The sequence below is a fragment of the Pan paniscus genome, chromosome 4 (genome assembly GCF_029289425.2).
Source record: "Pan paniscus chromosome 4, NHGRI_mPanPan1-v2.0_pri, whole genome shotgun sequence".
Classification (NCBI taxonomy): Eukaryota; Metazoa; Chordata; class Mammalia; order Primates; family Hominidae; genus Pan; species Pan paniscus.
This window is the reverse complement of record NC_073253.2, coordinates 127,849,823-127,869,838: the sequence shown is the minus strand read 5'-3', so window position 1 is coordinate 127,869,838 and position 20,016 is coordinate 127,849,823. Positions and strand designations below refer to the sequence as shown.

At 41.1% G+C, this 20,016-nt stretch overlaps 2 protein-coding genes across 4 annotated transcripts in view; one reads left to right on the top strand and one right to left on the bottom strand.

The window, feature by feature from the left end:
- The window catches only part of RAD50 (RAD50 double strand break repair protein), an 87,236-nt gene extending 85,306 nt beyond the window's left edge, over window positions 1–1,930 (bottom strand). The window contains exon 1 of one of the 3 annotated variants that reach the window (XM_034960466.3): window positions 1,795–1,930. Coding sequence is in view for 1 of the 3 variants with exons in the window: in XM_003829302.6 (XP_003829350.1) it covers window positions 808–936 (129 nt within the window). In the remaining 2 variants the exon portion in view is untranslated. Of the gene's footprint in view, window positions 1–807; window positions 1,437–1,794 lie in introns of those variants that run through there. The other 2 variants (XM_003829302.6, XM_055112628.2) reach the window with 2 other exon arrangements.
- Window positions 1,466–16,855, top strand: IL5 (interleukin 5). Its single transcript, XM_034960481.3, has 6 exons — window positions 1,466–1,594; window positions 13,199–13,405; window positions 13,692–14,963; window positions 15,174–15,206; window positions 16,157–16,285; window positions 16,391–16,855. The coding sequence occupies exons 3-6, from the start codon at window positions 14,820–14,822 to the stop codon at window positions 16,487–16,489; spliced, it is 405 nt and encodes a 134-aa protein (XP_034816372.1). The 5' UTR covers window positions 1,466–1,594; window positions 13,199–13,405; window positions 13,692–14,819; the 3' UTR covers window positions 16,490–16,855.
- Window positions 16,856–20,016: the final 3,161 nt, after the last annotated feature.

Below are 20,016 nucleotides of genomic sequence, written 5' to 3'. Positions count from 1 at the left end.
CAATGCTAAGTACATAACAAGCATTCAACAAATAACATTTTTACAAAAACAACAGTAAACAAGTTTGGCATTCAATTCTCAACCTTCTCTCTTTCTACACTCTTCACAAATCCTTCCTTTAGACTCTTCTCCCTGCTATACTGACATCGTCTTGCTTTTTCTTAAGCCACTATTCCTGACCAGAATGCCTCTTGGTTATTCTTTCCATTCAAATTTATAAATAGTCCCACGGCTTAAAAAAAAAAAAAAGTCAGTCGTGCACCAACGTTAAATTTTTGACTGAGTTTTAAGAAGAGAAGTTTTCCAAGTTAAGCCCCACTACATCAGTTACATTTTGAAGTTAAGTCATTTATTTTCCATGTATTATGTTTGGACAGTTGGCATACTTGGGAACTCTTTAGTCATGTATGTATCATTTTATAACTTTTAAAGGAATTCTTGTATAGGACAACTACTGGGAAGTGAATGCTATGCTTTGAGAGCAAGGAGACAGCGTTAAAAACATCAATACAGACCAAAGGGCATCCAGTGGGAACTGAACTCTGAGTGAGCGGCGACAGCTCCCAGTATCGTGGGATTCTTAAGTAAACCTTGTCCCCAGGCCAGGTCCGGACATCCTTCCGGGACTGCTTCAGGCTAACTCCTAAGGTCGCTGTAGCCTGCAGGCCACACCCCAAGGCACTTTAAGGGCCTACACCTGTGGAGCCCTAGGGACGCTTCTGCTCCTAAGGAGAGTTCTGAACTTCCCATTTTATTCTCCGAAAGATGTAGCGACCTGTAAACTGAAGGCGGCTACTGAAGACTTACCGTCTTTCCCGCCCCATTGGGTCCAACCAAAATTGTAAGGGGGCTGAAGAAAGTGATAATTTGCTTATCTTTGTCCTCTATTCCAAAACTCCGCACGCCCAGAATGCTCATCTTTTCGATCCGGGACATGTTTGCAAACGTTTCTAATCTCACCAGGGACCTGGAGCCCACAAAGGCTTAACTGAGGCCGAAGCAAGGCGTGCACGGGACGTGAGACCCGCGAATCTCAAGGTCAGGAGGATCCGGGCGGGGAGCGAGGCCACAGGACTGCCAAAAGATCCTGCCAGCCAACAGCGGGAGAGAGGGGGCGGGGGATGGAGCCTTTCCTCCCACACCAGCTGCTTTCCCCGCCGGTGGGGAGAGCGGAGGCGGGGACCAGCCTGGGGCTGCCCGCCGGGGACGCAAAGCCGTAGCCACAATGCGACCCCGCAACCGCGCACTCACAGCTTCCTGCCTCGGCCGCCCTGCGGATCACGTGGGCCTCTAGGCCCGCACGCGTCCACGCCGCTCTCCTGGGGCATGCCGGGAATTCAGAGTCCCGCGGTGCGTGCGCAGCTCCGACTTCCGGGTGCGGTACGGCGAAGCAGAGGGCTAGGTGCTGGGTGCTGTTGCCAGGGGCAGCGGACTTCCGGCTTCCGGATCTTTGCTGGGGATGGGCAGCCTGGAGAGGCACTGACTTTTGGAAGGGGAGACCAAGACCTGTGACGGATGGCGCTTCCCAAAGCTTGATCCTGGGACTCCTGGAATGGGGGTAGTGGTGGGGTGGATTGGAGACCCAGGAAGCGGGGTCAGTTCATGTCAAAACTATTTTCCTTTTCATTCTCATTCTCTCTCTAACGTTCGTGTAGTAATTTCCAGTGATCACAAAACATGTGATGACGCCATTGCAGTGGCGGTTAATGGAATGTGCGCATGTGTTTTCTTGCGCTTAGAAATACCAATTTTAATTTCTAATTGAGTAAATGTTGATAATTATAACTCACGTACACGCTCTTTGAGGTCCCCCGAATTTTTTAGTGTAAAGGCGTCTTTAAGACCAAAAGTCTGGGAACTAAAACTAAAAGCAGTCTGCAAATATGAAGAATGTAGAGGTAATCCATTCCGATCAGTGCTCCCAGCAATAGATATCTTTAAAAATAAGGGAAAGAGAAGTTACTTGTCTCAGAAGTAACTGAGAATATTGCTTTCTTGGAAACAAACTTAATGGAGGGATATCACATTTAAGGGCCTAGAGGAACATACATAAAAATTACTGAAACAATAGTGGAGGACATTTAAATGAAACACAAATTTGGAATTACTGTAGTGGTATAATTTGCCTCTGCCTGCCTTGGAAAAATGTAGGAAATGTTTCTCCAGCCATACAATCCCAAGCAAATAATTTACAGAACCTAATACATAAATGTATGTGCCAAAGGATGCAAGTGGGGAAGACCAGTGAGAAATAGTCTCTTGCTGTACCAGGTTAAAAAAACCGGAAAGTGTCAGTTATTACAAAATACTTAAAATAACTAATGGAACAAAACATTAAAATTATATAGGAATGTCTTACTTGGCAAAGCAAATGTAATAAAACAATGGGAAAAGACTAAAGACCTTTTTTCATTTTAAAAATTGTAAAATACACATAAAATTTACTGTCTTGGCCAGGCGCGGTGGCTCACGCCTGTAATCCCAGCACTTTGGGAGGCCGAGACGGGTGGATCACGAGGTCAGGAGATCAAGACCATCTTGGCTAACACGGTGAAACCCCATCTCTACTGAAAACACAAAAAATTAGCCGGGCATGGTGGCAGGCGCCGATGGTCCCAGCTACTCAGGAGGCTGAGGCAGGAGAATGGTATGAACCCAGGAGGCGGAGCTTGCAGTGAGCCGAGACCGCACCACTGCACTCCAGCCTGGGCAACAGAGCGAGACTCCGTCTCAAAAAGAATTTACTGTCTTAACCAAGTGTACATTTCAGTGGTGTTAAGTATACTCACGTACAACCGTCACCACCTTTCAACCTCTACAAATCTTTTCATTTTGCAAAACAAACTACCCATTAAACAATAACCCTTTCCTCCCCACATCCTCCAAACCCTGACAACCAACATTCTACTTACTGTCTCTATAATTTTTTACTAAGTACCTCATATAAGTGGAATCATACAGTATTTATCTTTTTGTGACTGGCTCATTTCACTTATAATGTCCTCAAGGTTCATCCATGTTGCAGCTCAGTCCCCAACCCCTGGGTCACTGACCAGTATGCATACCTGGCCTGTTAGGAACCTGGTGGCACAGTAGGAGGTGAGCAGCAGGTGAGTGAACATTACCACCCGAGCTGGGCCTCAGATCAGTGGGGGCATTAGATTCTCATAGGAACACAAACCGTATTTTGAACTGCCCATGAGAAGGATGTAGGTTGCCCCATGCAAGGGATCTAGCTTGCCCATTCCTTATGAGAATCTAATGCCTGATGATGTAAGGTCGAACAGTTTCATCCCAAAACCATCACCCCACTCCTGTCTGTGGAAAAACTGTCTTCCGTGAGACTGGTCCCTGGTGCCAAAAAGGTTGGGGACCACTGTAGCATATATCAGAATTCAGGTCGTTTTTAAGGTTGAATAAGATTCATTACAATACACATCACATTTTGTTTATCCATCTATTGATGGACATTTGGGTTACTTTCACGTTTTAGCTATTGTGAATAGTGTGGCTATATATATTGGTGTACAAATGTCACTTCTGGACCCTGCTTTCAATTCTTTTGGGTATATACCCAGAAGTGGAATTATTAGATCATATAGTAATTCAATTTTTAATTATTGGAGGAACTGCCATACTGTTTTCCACAGTGGTTGTAACATTTGACATTCCCACCAATAGTGCATAAGGGTTTCAATTTCTACATATGCTTGCCAACACTTGTTATTTTATGTTTTTTTTTATGGTAGCCATCCTGATGAGTGTGAAGTGATACCTCATTGTAATTTTGATTTGCATTTCAATAATTATTAGTAGCATCATTTCATGTGTTTATTGGCCATTTGTGTATCTTCTTTGAATAACTGACTATTCAAGTGGAGACTTTTTTTTTTTTTTTTTTGAGATGGAGTCTCGCTCTGTCACCCAGACTGGAGTGCAATGGTGCGATCTTGGCTCACTGCAACCTCCACCTCCCGGGTTCAAGTGATTCTTCTGCCTCAGCCTCCTGAGTAGCTGGGATTACAGGCACGTGGCACCACACCTGGCTATTTTTTTGTATTTTTAGTAGAGACGGGGTTTCACCATGTTGGTCAAGCTGGTCTCGAACTCCTAACCTTGTGATCCACCCGCCTCGGCCTCCCAAAGTGCTGGGATTACAGGTGTGAGCCACTGCGCCTGGCCAAGACCATTTTTTAAGTCAGATTTATTGAAGCATAATTGACATACAGTAAAATTCACCCTTTTCCAGGGTACAATTCCATGTGTTTTGGCAAATATAAACATTTGTGTAAACCACCAAGACTTTTTTTTTTTTTTTTTTTTTTTTTTTAAGACGGAGTCTCCCTCTGTTGCCCAGGTTGGAGTGCAGTGGCGCGATCTCAGCTCGCTGGAAGCTCCGCCTCCCGGGTTCACGCCATTCTACTGCCTCAGCCTCTGAGGACTGTAGCTGGGACTACAGGCGCCCGCCACCGCGCCCGGCGCCCGGCTAATTTTTGTATTGTTAGTAGAGACGGGGTTTCACCGTGTTAGCCAGGATGGTCTCTATCCCCTGACCTCGCGATCCGTCCGCCTCGGCCTCCCAAAGTGCTGGGATTACAGGCGTGAGCCAGCGCGCCCGGCCACCACCAAGACCATTTAAATGAATACTGTGGATACTTGGATATCAGTAGGAAGAAAAAAGCAAATCTACACTTTACTTACCACTGTAAGTTCTGGTGGATAAAATTTCAGAAAGATATTTCTGGAAGCAATAAAAGAAGCAGCAAGAAATGTAATTACCTCTACTTTTAAAGGGGAATTTTATGACCCAAACAAAGTAGCATAAGAAATTAGCAATCACTGAGATAAGATACTGCTTGTCTCTGGTCTTAGCATGAAGTACCCAACATTATCTCTTATGCAGTTTTGCTTTCTTAAAAACGGAAAAAAGTTGAACTTCAATCTAATCATACCTTTAGATGTAACTTTCAGTTCACAGGAATTACAAGGATTAAGCTAACTGCAACACAGGGTTGGAAAAGGCAAATCCAGAAGCTAGAAACTGTTACAAGACACTGGCACAGGCTCTCAGGAGATCATTATCATTAAAGCAAAGACGATTGTAGATTTTAAAAGACTTATTAAAAAACATACTGTTGCAAATTAAGAGACTTGAGATACATACCACCCCAATGGAATGCATGGTCCTAGTTTGGAAACTGGTTTTGCCATAGATGTGTGAAGGAAATTTGGGAGATATGTAGGAAAATTTCAATGTAGACTGGAAATTAGATAATAAAAAAATTATCTGAGGCAGGAGGATCATGAGGCCAGGAGATTGAGACCATCCTGGCTAACACGGTGAAACCCCGTCTCTACTAAAAATACAAAAAATTAGCCGGGCCTGGTGGCATGCACCTGTAGTCCCAGCTCCTCAGGAGGCTGAGGCAGGAAAATCGCTGAACCCGGGAGGTGGAGGTTGCAGTGAGCCAAGATCACGCCACTGCACTCCAGCCTGGGTGACAGAGCAGGACTCTATCTCAAAAATAATAATAATAATAATTCTTGTTAATTTCATTGTATTTGGTGTGATAATATTTTGCTATGTAAGAAAATGATCTTCTTTGAGATGCATATGGAAGTATTAGTGATAGTGTGTCATGCTGTCTGTAATTTAAAATACTTCAGAAAAAAAATAGTGAGTTGAAGGAAAAAAATGGACATGCCAAGGTAACCAGGTTCCATTACAAAAAAATTTCAACTTTGTAACAATGGAAACTATAAAACTAAGATAAAAGCTCTAGGATTGGGGTGGAAAAGATTTGTAATCAAAATGATTAATCCCTAAAATAAAAAGGCAAATCAGTGAAGTCTCCACTTCTTAGTAAACTACTACTTCCAAAAAATATTTAGTTTCACTGGTGCTAAAATTAATGAAATGAAAAATAAAACTACTATGAGATACTGTTTTATACCTAATAGAGAACTTCTTTATTCTTTGTTTTTTTTTTTGTTGTTGTTGTTGTTTTGTTTTGTTTTTGAGACAGAGTCTTGCTCTGTTGCCAGGCTGGAGTGCAGTGGCGCAATCTCGGCTCACTGCAACCTCTGCCTCCCGGGTTCAGGCGATTCTCCTGCCTCAGCCTCCCGAGTAGCTGGGACTACAGGCGTGCACCACCAAGCCCAGCTAATTTTTGTATTTTTAGTAGAGACGGGGTTTCACTATGTTGGCCAGGATGGTCTCGATCTCTTGACCTCATGAACCACCCGCCTCGGCCTCCCAAAGTGCTGGGATTACAGGCTTGAGCCGCTGCGCCCAGCCTGAGAACCTCTTTATTCTTACAATACTTTCTAACATAATTCTCCCTTTTTTCTGATATTAATATTGGTACATGAGCTTTCTTTTGACTAGTATGGATTCGTTCTTAGAAATTGCAATTTAAGGGAAATGAAACCAATTTTATCATAGGCTAGTTGATATAAACAAGAGACAAGTTCGTAGAACATATTTTTGGTCATAAAAATATCAAACTTATAAATAAAGATGAAAACACTTCTATTCAATATTAAACATTGAAACAAATGTGAGCAATAGATACATTTAAGAAAGATTCATAAAAGCAAGTAAAATAAGTATTTACCCAACTATTCCAGTTCAAGTTTGCAGGTGGCTGGAGCTTATCCCATCAGCTCAGCGTGCGAGCTGGGCACCAACCCTGAACAGGATGCCATTCCATCACAGAACACACACACACGCATGCACGCACACACACACACACACACATGCAGACTGGGACCATGTAGACATGCCAGTTCACCTCACATGCACATCTTTGGGATGTGAGAGGAAACTGGAATACCCAGAGAAACCCCACACAGACATTAGGAAATGTGCAAACTCCACACAGCCTGGCCAAGAATTAATTATTGTTTTCTCGTGAATGTTATAACAAAGTTATTCTAGGACCTGCTATATATCTTTGCATCCAAACTTCCTATGTTGTTTTGCATTGTGTATCTCTTGAAAATAGCTGATAGATGATTTCTAATGCAATTTTATAGTATTTGCCTTTTAATAAATGACTTTCATCTGTTTTCAATTACTGTGATTGCTGGTAAATTTAGGCTTATGTCTTATTCCTGTGCTTTTTCTTTGTTTCTTTGTCTCCTTTCCTGCTTTGTAGAATATCCAAGCTTTCTTTATTCCTTGTTTTACTCTACTGATTTGGAAGATACACATTCTATTTCTATTCTTTTAGTGGGCACTCTTAAATTTTTCACATTACTATTTTGAAGTCCAGAGTTAATATCATTAGGATCCTTCTGAACAATACAAGGACTGTAAAATGTGCCAGAAGATCACCCCCCACCTTCCACATTATCACTATTTAGCATTTTTGTTCCTCATTGTCTTCAAATAAGAAACAAAACAAATGAAATCAGTTATTTTTAAACCAGCATTATTCATTTAGCTTTACCAGCATATTTATCAAACTCTTTGATTCCCACTGCTTCTGCGTCACTTCTTCCTTCTGGGTTCATTCGCTCTCCATTAGCAAAACCTTTAAAGCCTGGTGCTAATGGAACTTCAGAGAAAGAAATCTATCTCCTGGTGCTAATATCAAGATTAAACAAAGCTATTTTTGTGAAAATGCTTTATAAATTGTAAAACCCTGTGAAAATATAAGAGTTATTTTTTCTGGCCAGGCGCATTGGCTCACGCCTGTAATCCCAGCACTTTGGGAGGCCGAGACGGGCAGATCACGACGTCAACAGATCAAGACCATCCTGGCCAACATGTTGAAACCCCGTCTCTACTAAAAATACAAAAATTAGCTGGGCGTGATGGCGCGTGCCTTTAGTCCCAGCTACTCCGGAGGCTGAGGCAGGAGAATCGCTTGAACCCAGGAGGCGGAGCTTGCAGTGAGCTGAGATTGTGCCACTGCACTCCAGCCTGGCGACAGAGTGAGACTCTGTCTCAAAAAAAAAAAAAAAAAAGATTTCTTTTTTCTGCATTGAATATTTTCAGAGGGTAATCTGGTAAAATGTAACAAAAGCTATAAACATGATTATACAAGTTCATTAGCATAAGGAAAATTTTTAAAATTTTACACAGGTGTTTATAGTAGCATTGTTTAAAATTGTGGAAGGCTAGAAACAACCCCAGTGCCTAAAAGTTGGGAAATGGTGATGGAAACTATGGTACATCAGTTTCATCTAATAGCAGGTTATCACTAAAATAATAAGTAGGTAAATTGTATAGATATGTGAAAAAGAAATACTCATAAAAAAGATAAATACAAACTGCATATATTCACTGATTAAAACTGTAAAACTGTCTATGTGTTAGTAAGGATTAGAAGATGTTTTCAAAAAACTGATAGTTGCTATACCAAGAAATTCTGTGTTTATTTTCCTATAATGTTATTTATTCAATTAAAAAATCATATTAAAGGGAGATTGAAAGGATAGAATTTCGAATAGAGTCAAGAAGAAAAAGAGATGTTATCAATTTACATTTAGTCATCATGAAAATTGCGAGGCATCATGCCCAGTTGATTAGAATCAGTTCATGGAAAAGTCATTTGACCTTAAGGACTACACAGTAAAAACCACAGTTATCAGTTTTAAAGACATGTTGCCAATGTGTTACCCACTAATAGAGATAAAAGTTTTAGGGCAAAAGGATGGATGTTACCCACCAATGTAACTTTTCAATATTAATCAAAGTGCTTTTTTTAAATTATAAAATTACCAACCAGTAATTATTTAAAAATCAAAGTACTAATTGTTTATTTCTTTCTATTTCCCTAAAATAATGTGGATTTTAAAAAATCTAAATGGTAGTTCACATTGCCTCCGTCTCTGTAGCTGAACTTTAAAGCTTTGCTCTCTTTTGCCCAGGAGTTCTGCCAAAGAACTCCTGTTGTTTGTTACTTTGGGCTCCTAGCTGCAGGTAAAAGACTCCTTGAGGCCGGGCACGGTGGCTCATGCCTGTAATCCCAGCACTTTGGGAGGCCGAGGCGGGCGGATCACGAGGTCAGGAGTTTCAGACCAGCCTGGCCAAGATGGTGAAACCCCGTCTCTACTAAAAATACAAAAGTTAGCTGGGCGTGGTGGCAGGTGCCTGTAATCCCAGCTACTCAGGAAGCTGAGGCAGGAGAATCGCTTGAACCTGGGAGGCGGAGGTTGCAGTGAGCCGAGATTGCACCACTGCCCTCTAGCCTGGGTGACAGAGCAAGACTCTGTCTCAAATAAAAGAAAAAAAAAGACTTCTTGAGTTTCCACAGTATAGTAATCCTCACTTAATGTCATCAATAGGTTCTTGGAAACAGACTTTAAGGGAAAGGATGTATAACAAAACCAATTTTACCGTAGGTGAATTGATATGAACAAAGCTTACATTCCTATGGCATATTTCTGGCCACAAAAATATCATCACACTTCTAAACAAAGACCAAACACTTCTAATATTAAACATTGAAACAATTATGAGCTATATGTACATTTAAGAAAGATTCATAAAAACAAGTAAGATAACTTACCCAACTATTCCAGTTGAAGGTTGAAGATGGCCGGAGTTTATCCCAGTAGCTCAAGGTACAAGGTGAGCACCAATCCTGGATAGGGCATCATTCCATTGCAGAGCACACAGACGCACACACATACGCACACACACACACTCACAGACTGGGACTGTGTAGACATGCCAATTCACCTCGCGTGCACATCTTTGGGATGTGAGAGATTGTGCAAACTCCACATAGACAATGGCTTTGGCTGGGAAGCGATTGTTTTTCTTATCAAAGTATAATGAAATAACGTGGAACTAAGCAAAGTTATTCAAGGACCTGCTGTATTCACATTAACTCAACGAGTACAACAAAAGATAAAGTTGTTGTAAGTGCCTGCTTGTTCATTCCGTTATTTATTTAACAAATCTTTATTTTACTGTCTACAATAGGCTAGTCCTCAAGGATAAAGAGATCAATTCAATAAAAACCTTATTCTCAAAGAGCTCATAGTCTACTGGTGAAATAAAAAGGTGCCAACTGCATTATACTCATGGAATTCAAAGTTCTGCTTTTTTTTTTTTTTTTGAGACAGGGTCTCGCTATGTTGCCCAGGCTAGTCTTAAACTCTTGGGCCCGATTGATCCTCTGGCCTCAGCCTCCTGAGCAAAGCCTTTTAAATAATAATGGTAAAAACAATCATTAACTTTTTCAATGTGCAGTATTATTTATTTATTTATTTATTTATTTGAAATGGAATCTCGCTCTGTCACCCAGGCTAGAGTGCAGTGGCGCTATCTCAGCTCACGGCAACCTCTGCCTCCTGGGTTCAAGTAATTCTCCTGCCTCATCCTCCCAAGTAGCTGGGATTACAGGCGCCAGCCACCAAGCCTAGCTAATTTTTGTATTTTAGTAGAAACAGGGTTTCACCATATTGGCCAGGCTGGTCTCGAACTGCTGACCTCAACCAATCCACCCACCTCAGCCTCCCAAAGTGCTGGGGTTACAGACCTGACCCATCACGCCTCGCCGCAGTATTATTTTTAATACACTTTTTATTTTAAGTAGTTTTAGATTTATAGAGAAGTTTCAAGACTGTTAGAGAGCATTCCCAGTGTGCCCCGCACCCAGTTTCCCCTGTTGTTAACATTACTATGGTACAATTGTCACAACTAAGGAACTAATATTGGTACATTACTAAACTCCAGGCTTTTTCCAATTCCCTTAGTTGTGCCCGTTGTCCTTATTCTGTTCCTGAGTGTCATCCATGATACCACATTGTATGTAGTCATCATGTCTCTTAGAGGCCTCTCTGGCTGTGTCAGTTTCTCAGACTGTGCTTGTTTTTGATGACCTTAACAGTTTTAAGGAGTACTGGTCAGGCATTTTGTCTTTCCATTTGGGTATGTGTAGTGTTTGTGTCATGGTTAGGCAGAGGTTACTGGTTTTGGGGAGGAAGATGACAGGGATAAAGTTCCTTTCTTATCACATCAAATCAAAGGTACATGCTGTTAACATGATGTTTCACTGCCACCATTGACTGGGATCACCTAGCTGAAGTAGTGTTTGATCAGGTTTCTCCACTGTGAAGTTATTCCTCTTATTCTCCCCTTTCCATACAGTTCTCTTTTTTAAAAAGTCACTCTGTGTATCCCACTCTTAATGAAAGGGGGTTGTGTTCCATCTCCTTGAGGGTGTAGTAGCTACATACATTATTTTGAATTCTTGGGCACAGGAGATTAAAATCATTAACTTTATTTGGAGTTTTGCATTAATAAAGCTCTTTCTTTTTTTTGAGATGGAGTCTCGCTCTGTTGCCCAGGCTGGTGTGCAGTGGCGTGATCTCAGCTCACTGCAACATCCACCTCCCAGGTTCACGCCATTCTCCTGCCTCAGCCTCCTGAGTAGCTGGGACTACAGGCGCCGGCCACCACGCCCAGCTAATTTTTTTGTATTTTTAGTGGAGATGGGGTTTCACTGTGTTAGCCAGGATGGTCTCGATCTCCTGACCTCGTGATCTGCCCGCCTCAGCCTCCCAAAGTGCTGAGATTACAGGTGTGAGCCACCACGCCTGGCCAATAAAGCTCTTTCAAATACATTATTTTACAGGTCCAACTCCGAGACAGTTTACAGTCAGGTTGGGGAGATCACACTTACAGAGGAAAAGTTAATGACATGAAAACTTTATAAGAAATTTAATTTTGTACACCCATGTTCATAGCAGCATTATTCACAATAGCCAAAGGATGGAAGCAACATTAGTGTCCATCGACAGACCATGGATAAACAAAACATGGTATAGACATCCAATGAAATATTATTCAGCCTTAAAAAGGAAGAAAATTGACACATGCTACAAAATGGATGAATCTTGAGAATAGACATTATGCTAAATGATATAAGCCAGTCACAAAAAGCCAAGTACTGTATATCAGGTACCTAAAGTCATCAAATTCATAAAGACAGAAAGTAGAAGCGTGGTTGCAAGGTGCTGGGAGAACGGGGGCGGGGGTTGGGAGCTGTTGTTTAATGGGTACAGAGTTTCAGTTTTGCAAGATGAAAAGAGTCCTGGAGATTTGTCACACAACATTATGAATGTACTTAAGGCTACTGAGCTGTACACTTAAAAAAATGGTTAAGATAGTAAATTTTATGTGTATTTTGCCACAATTAAACATTTCTAAAAGAAATACAATTTTGAATAAGAAGTATTTTTTATAACTAGCCTTCCAATAAGAACCCACAGTTTTGCTGTAAAACAGAGGCTGCAAAATGGTACATTATACAGTTGCCAACATTTGAAAAATCCAGAGATTATATATAATAAGCAGGATTTCAGCCTTCCTTTTTTGTTGTTGTTGTTATTGTGCTTTTTGTTTTTTTGTTTGTTTGTTTGTTTTGAGACAGAGTCTCACTCTCTTGCGCAGGCTGGAGTGCAGTGGTGCAACCTCAGCTCACTGCAACCTCCGCTTCCTGAGTTCAAGCAATTCTCCTGCCTCAGCCTCCCGAGTAACTGGGATTACAGGCACACACCACCACGCCTGGCTAATTTTTATAAAGGCTTCTTTGAAAAACAGAATGATCGGGTAATGTGAGCCCAGGTGTGTCACCTGGCAACCATCACCTGGAGCTGAGCAGCACCTGCCACCTTTAGACAGATCATGCATGCTATAGTTTCATGTGACCCCCACCAGCTTTGATGTATTACACCCTGCCCATTTCACTCACTGGTCTTGAACTCCTGGGCTCAAGGGATCCACTGCCTGGGCTTACCAAAGTGCTGGGATTACAGGCGTGAGCCACTGTGTTTAGCCCAATTTTTTATTTTTTCTAGAGATGGAGTCTCACTATGTTGCCTGGGCTGGTCTCAAACTCCTGGGCTCAAGCAATCCTTCTGCTTCAGCCTCCCAAAGTGCTGGGATTACAAGCATGAGCCACCTTGCCCGGCCTCCTATGATAGAATTTAAGCACTCAGAACTTTGTGTATTTAAGGTACTAAAATAACAAGTTATTTGGCAATTCCCCTGAAACTTTCACCTAAGCCCTAACTTCCTCAGTGTATCACAAAGGTGTCAGGGGGAATCAGAGAGAATGCTCTCATATTCTCTGGGAAGAGAAAGCTCCTGCCAGAACTCAGCTTCTTTTCTGAAAATACCATTTTAAGAGCACTTTGACCAAGCCTATTGTGATTCCTACCTCACTCCCGATAGATTTTCTGAAGTGAGCCAAACTTCTGCAGTCTCAAGGAAACATTTCTCAAGGAAAACATTTCTCAAGTGCGCAAATCAGACACATCTAACCAAGAGTCCAAAACTTCAGCACAAACAAAACCAAACGTGGTACAAGAAGGCCGCCACTGAAATCCAAGACTGTCTTTATCTTTCCAGTGCAGAGCTGGGATTGCGTATGTATGAAAGGTGTGTCTACCTCCCAGCTGCCTCTACTTCTCATACACAACTGCACCTAGCTTTGGAAAACTGTTCTGGGCAACAATTTGTGTTTGGTACCATCTGTTCTTGATGCTCAAGACAGGCCTGAAGTCAGGCTTCTAGGCTGCAACATAGAGCCACTCTGGGATGCTCACTGAAGCACTCTATTAAAAACAATGAGCCACATACACCTCCATCATATGTGTTCAGGCCAGGGAAAAAGGAAGTGTGTGATCTAGGAGGGGGCCTCATTTGTACCTTTCTGGGATTACAGGTCTGAGCCTAAGGAACAAAGGCTGATTCCCCTAATTTCATGGCCCGCCCAAGGTGTGAAAGGACACCTCCACCCTTATGGGACATAAAGGAGAGGACACATCCATGTATTATGTATCTGTGACAGGTATTTATTGGTTGCCTTCCTAGAATCTGTGTCCCCTTTACTACTGGGACCCCACATTTCTCAGCTATGCAGTTGAGGTGGGATTAGGGTCACCTCTAGCTCCAGGGAGAGCCAATCAGTATATACTACACCCTAGTCACAGTTCAAGGATGAACATGCGACCCTTGTCAGAAAGAGACTGAATTTGAAAGCTTTTGATTAAACAATCAGAAAAGCACAGCTTGCTTTTTCCTGCTGCTCATGAACAGAATACATATAGATCCAGGAGTCTGGACATCATCTTGAGACCTCAATGGGAAAGGTGCCCAAGGATGGAGTCAAGGAAGAGTCACTGAAGCCATCAAAATGTAAAAGAGCCTCCATTCCTGGACTGTTTGGTTCTATGAGCCAATACCTTCCCTCTTTATCTTCAACAACTTTAGGTTAGGTTTTTAGTCACTGGCAACAGAAAGGATCCTAATCAAGACCCCAGTGAACAGAACTCGACCCTGCCAAGGCTTGGCAGTTTCCATTTCAATCACTGTCTTCCCACCAGTATTTTCAATTTCTTTTAAGACAGATTAATCTAGCCACAGTCATGGTAGAACATAGCCGATCTGAAAAAAACATTCCCAATATTTATGTATTTTAGCATAAAATTCTGTTTAGTGGTCTACCTTATACTTCGTTTTGCACACATCTTTTAAGAGGAAGTTAATTTTCTGATTTTAAGAAATGCAAATGTGGGGCAATGATGTATCAACCCCAAGATTCTTCGTAATAGAAAATGTTTTTAAAGGGGGGAAACAGGGATTTTTATTATTAAAAGATAAAAGTAAATTTATTTTTTAAGATATAAGGCATTGGAAACATTTAGTTTCACGATATGCCATTATTAGGCATTCTCTATCTGATTGTTAGAAATTATTCATTTCCTCAAAGACAGACAATAAATTGACTGGGGACGCAGTCTTGTACTATGCACTTTCTTTGCCAAAGGCAAACGCAGAACGTTTCAGAGCCATGAGGATGCTTCTGCATTTGAGTTTGCTAGCTCTTGGAGCTGCCTACGTGTATGCCATCCCCACAGAAATTCCCACAAGTGCATTGGTGAAAGAGACCTTGGCACTGCTTTCTACTCATCGAACTCTGCTGATAGCCAATGAGGTAATTTTCTTTATGATTCCTACAGTCTGTAAAGTGCATAGGTAATCATTTGTGATGGTTCCTTTACTATATATAGAGAGATCTGTTATAAATAATAAGATTCTGAGCACGTTAGTACATGGGTGATAACTACATCACCAGCAAACATTCTGTTAAAAGTTATGAATGCTGGTGTGCTGTAAAAATGATTGTATTTCCTTTCCTCTCCAGACTCTGAGGATTCCTGTTCCTGTACATAAAAATGTAAGTTAAATTATGATTCAGTAAAATGATGGCATGAATAAGTAAATTTCCTATTTTAAGCTGTAAATCATTAGTTATCATTGGAACTATTTAATTTTCTATATTTTGTTTTCATATGGGTGGCTGTGAATGTCTGTACTTATAAATATGAGGAATGACTTTTTATCAAGTAGAATCCTTTAAACAAGTGGATTAGGCTCTTTGGTGATGTTGTTAGTTTGCCTCCCAAGGAGCATCGTGTCAGGGATTCTTTCCAGAAGGATTCCACACTGAGTGAGAGGTGCGTGCTAGTCTCCGTGCAGTTCTGACTCTTTCTCACTCTAACGTGTTTCTGAAAGTATTAGCAACTCAGAATTATATTTTTAGAACCATGATCAGTAGACATTAAAATATATAACAAATGCCCTATATTAATAATTTCTGCATACTTAAATAATTATGACTATATGATGGTGTTGTATGCATGTGAATATGTCCTGGTCATATTAAAATGTAAAATATATAGTTTTATTAGTCTAAATAGAATAAAACTACCAGCTAGAACTGTAGAAACACATTGATGTGAGTTTAATGTATAATGCATTACACTTCCAAAACATTTTTTTCCAGTTACATAATTAAGTTATATCCTTTATAAAACTCCTCAGTAATCATATAAGCTTCATCTACTTTTTGAAATTTTTATCTTAATATGTGGTGGTTTGTTGCCTAGAAAACAAACAAAAAACTCTTTGGAGAAGGGAACTCATGTAAATACCGCAAAACAAAGCCTAACTTTGTGGACCAAAATTGTTTTAATAATTATTTTTTAATTGATGAATTAAAAAGTATATATATTTATTGTGTACAATATGATGTTTTGAAGTATATATACATTGCAGAATGGACAATGGACCAAATTTTTATACCTTGTCTTGATTATTTGCATTTTAAAAATTTTCCTCATTTAGCACCAACTGTGCACTGAAGAAATCTTTCAGGGAATAGGCACACTGGAGAGTCAAACTGTGCAAGGGGGTACTGTGGAAAGACTATTCAAAAACTTGTCCTTAATAAAGAAATACATTGACGGCCAAAAAGTAAGTTACACACATTCAATGGAGGCTATATTTGTCTGGCTGTGCCTATTTCTATGGAATTGACAGTTTCCTGTAATACCTATTGTCATTTTTCTTTTTTCACAGAAAAAGTGTGGAGAAGAAAGACGGAGAGTAAACCAATTCCTAGACTACCTGCAAGAGTTTCTTGGTGTAATGAACACCGAGTGGATAATAGAAAGTTGAGACTAAACTGGTTTGTTGCAGCCAAAGATTTCGGAGGAGAAGGACATTTTACTGCAATGAGAATGAGGGCCAAGAAAGAGTCAGGCCTTAATTTTCAGTATAATTTAACTTCAGAGGGAAAGTAAATATTTCAGGCATACTGACACTTTGCCAGAAAGCATAAAATTCTTAAAATATATTTCAGATATCAGAATCATTGAAGTATTTTCCTCCAGGCAAAATTGATATACTTTTTTCTTATTTAACTTAACATTCTGTAAAATGTCTGTTAACTTAATAGTATTTATGAAATGGTTAAGAATTTGGTAAATTAATATTTATTTCATGTTATGTTGTGTTCTAATAAAACAAAAATAGACAACTGTTCAATTTGCTGCTGGCCTCTGTCTTAGCAATTGAAGTTAGCACAGTCCATTGAGTACATGCCCAGTTTGGAGGAAGGGTCTGAGCACATGTGGCTGAGCATCCCCATTTCTCTGGAGAAGTCTCAAGGTTGCAAGGCACACCAGAGGTGGAAGTGATCTAGCAGGACTTAGTGGGGATGTGGGGAGCAGGGACACAGGCAGGAGGTGAACCTGGTTTTCTCTCTACAGTATATCCAGAACCTGGGATGGTGCAGGGTAAATGGTAGGGAATAAATGAAAGAATGTGCTTTCCAAGACTGATTGTAGAATTAAAATGAGTTGTAAGGCTTCCCCTGGAAGAAGGGCAGTGTGGGAACCTGTAACTAGGTTCCTGCCCAGCCTGTGAGAAGAATTTGGCAGATCAATCTCATTGCCAGTACAAAGAGGAAGCCAGAAACCCTCTCTGCCAAGGTCTGCAGGGGTTCTTACCCCACCTGACCCTGCACCATAACAAAAGGAACAGAGAGACACTGGTAGGGCAGTCCCATTAGAAAGACTGAGTTCCGTATTCCCGGGGGCAGGGCAGCACCAGGCCACACAACACTCCATTCTGCCTGCTTATGGCTATCAGTAGCATCACTAGAGATTCTTCTGTTTGAGAAAACTTCTCAAGGATCCAGAAAATATGCTCTTTAAAATATTTTAAAACTGATATAGACCCAAAGGAAAGACCCAGTAACAATATTCAGCTATATTATCCATTCTCTCTTTCTTTCATTCAACAAATCTGTATTGATCACAGGCCCTCTGCTGGGTGTGGGATGCAGCTGTGGGCCTGTGCTGGAGGTCCTTAGAGGCCAGTACTCCTAGCCTGGGCTTTATCTGCATGGATTGCTGCAGTGTTGGGCTCCACTGCTGTGTGAAGCAATTGCTCCTGCTCTTTCTGGGCATGGGAGAAGGGTCAGAGCAGTCGGACACAGATTCCCAGGCAGGAGAATGGAACTCCTTCCGAGGAAGAAGACGTGTTTTCCTTCCAGCACACACCCAGGCATGGTGGTCAGGACCGTGGACCAGGTCCCCAACTTGTGCATGCACCAAGCCCCAGGATCAGGAGCAGAGCTAGTGAGGCAGCAAGATGGATGAGGACAGCACGGTGCTGACCACTCTAGACAAAGACAGGAGACAGGAAACAGGAAACTCAACTTGCAAAAAGACTGAATCTCAACTTGATTCAATTAGGCAGATACTGAGTTCCAGTATACTCCAGGACTATTCTAGGGGCTAGGATTCAACAGTGAATAAAACAGACAAAATCCTTTCCCTTGTACGCTTATATCCTCTCAAAAAAGCTCCTTTCCCCTCTTTCTTATCAGGGTCTAATATAGTTAATAAGGACTTAAGACTGGAATATCACATCTAAATCCCCAATAATGAGCCCTCACCAATCTGCCAGGTCCCAGAGAAGCTAAAAACAATCAGGGCTGTTTGCAACTAACTGAAATAAAACTTGATTCGAACTCGTCGTGTCAAGCCTGTTGACAACACACACACACATGTCCACGTGTCACTGCTGTGCATAGAAACCTCTGACTCACTACCATCTGAAGTCCAGGCTCCTTCAGAGGTCATTCGAGGTCGACCTCTGCCCCCTCTGACCCCTGACCTACAGAAATACAGGCATCATCCATGTAACAACCTTGGCAAGAAAACATTAACCAGGTGCCTCATTCCCATTATTTTAAGTGGGAAAAATTTTAATGCATTATGTCTCAACCCAAAATCTTCAACCAACTTCTTAAAACATAAAACGTAGTAAAATTCCTGTATATAAGGAAAAAACACATTAGGGTGTAAAAATTTAAACAAAATATTTTGTATTTATTTATTTAATTGTAGTAAAATAAGGATATAAGATATTTAAAACAGTACTTCCTGATCACTCAGCAGTTAATATAATGGTTGCTTTGTCTGTATAACATGCTGCACGTCCCCTTAGTTAACATTCAGAGCCTTTCCGATTGTCTTCTGTGAACGCTGATTTGCTACTAATCATATGTGGAATAAACCTAAAGACTTTGTCCATTGACTCCCCTCATCACTTGGTTAAAGAATTTCTTATGTTTAGGGGACATAAATATTTTTCCAATATAAATATTAGTGGGAAAGCATTGTATTGAGAGACACATTCTATGAAGAAGAACTGTATGTGGAAAACATTAATTGTGGAGATGTTCAGGCCAGGCATGGTGGCTTATGCCTGTAATCCCAGCACTTTGGGAAGCTGAAGCAGGAGGATCACTTGAGTCCAGGAGTTCAAGACTAGCCTGGGCAACATAGCAAGATGTCTCTACAAAAAGAAAGAAAAGTAGCCAGGCGTGGTGGTGCACATCTGTAGTTCCAAATACTCAGGTGGCTGAGGTGGGAGGATCGCCTGAGCCCAGGAGGTGAGGCTGCAATGAGCTCTGATTGTGCCACTTTGGGCAACAGTATGAGGCTGTTTAAAAAAAAAAAAACAAAAAACAAAGAGATGATCTGTAAAGAATGCTAGCTTTTATTCTTCACAGAATATCCATGAATTTTCATACCTCTGTGCCTTGGTCCACACTATACCCTCTGTCTCAGTATCTTTTTTCTTTCCCACCCAACAAACTTGTAATTGCCCTTTAGATGTTTTCATTCACCATAGCCTCTTTCTTTTTTTTTTTTTTAGAGACAGGGTCTTGCTCTGTCACCCAGGCTGGAATGTAGTGGCGTGATCATTGCTCACTGCAGCCCTGAACTCCTGGGCTCAAGTGATTCCCCTGTTTCAGCCTCCCCAGTAGCTGGGGCTACAGGCACTTACTACCATGCCTAGTTAATATCTTTTAAAATTTTTTTTTAGGGATGGGGTTTCACTATGTGACCTGGGTTGGTCTTAAACTTCTGGCCTCAAGTGATCCTCTCACTCTGGCCTCTCAAAGTGCTGGGATTACAAGTATGAGCCACCACACTGCCCTCTTTTTATTTTTATTTATTTATTTATTTATTTATTTATTTATTTATTCATTTATTATTTTTTTCGAGATGGAGTCTCACTTTGTCACCCAGCCTGGAGTGCAGTGGCATGATCTCGGCTCACTATAACCTCCACCTCCTGGGTTCCAGTGATTCTCCTGCCTCAGCCTCCTGAGTAACTGGGACTAC

Coding starts and splice junctions, on each gene's coding strand:
- IL5 (XM_034960481.3), top strand. CDS start 14,820: ATGAGGATGCTTCTGCATTTGAGTTTGCTAGCTCTTGGAGCTGCCTAC. Junction 15,207..16,156: donor CTGTTCCTGTACATAAAAAT/GTAAGTTAAATT, acceptor TTCCTCATTTAG/CACCAACTGTGCACTGAAGA. Junction 16,286..16,390: donor AATACATTGACGGCCAAAAA/GTAAGTTACACA, acceptor CTTTTTTCACAG/AAAAAGTGTGGAGAAGAAAG.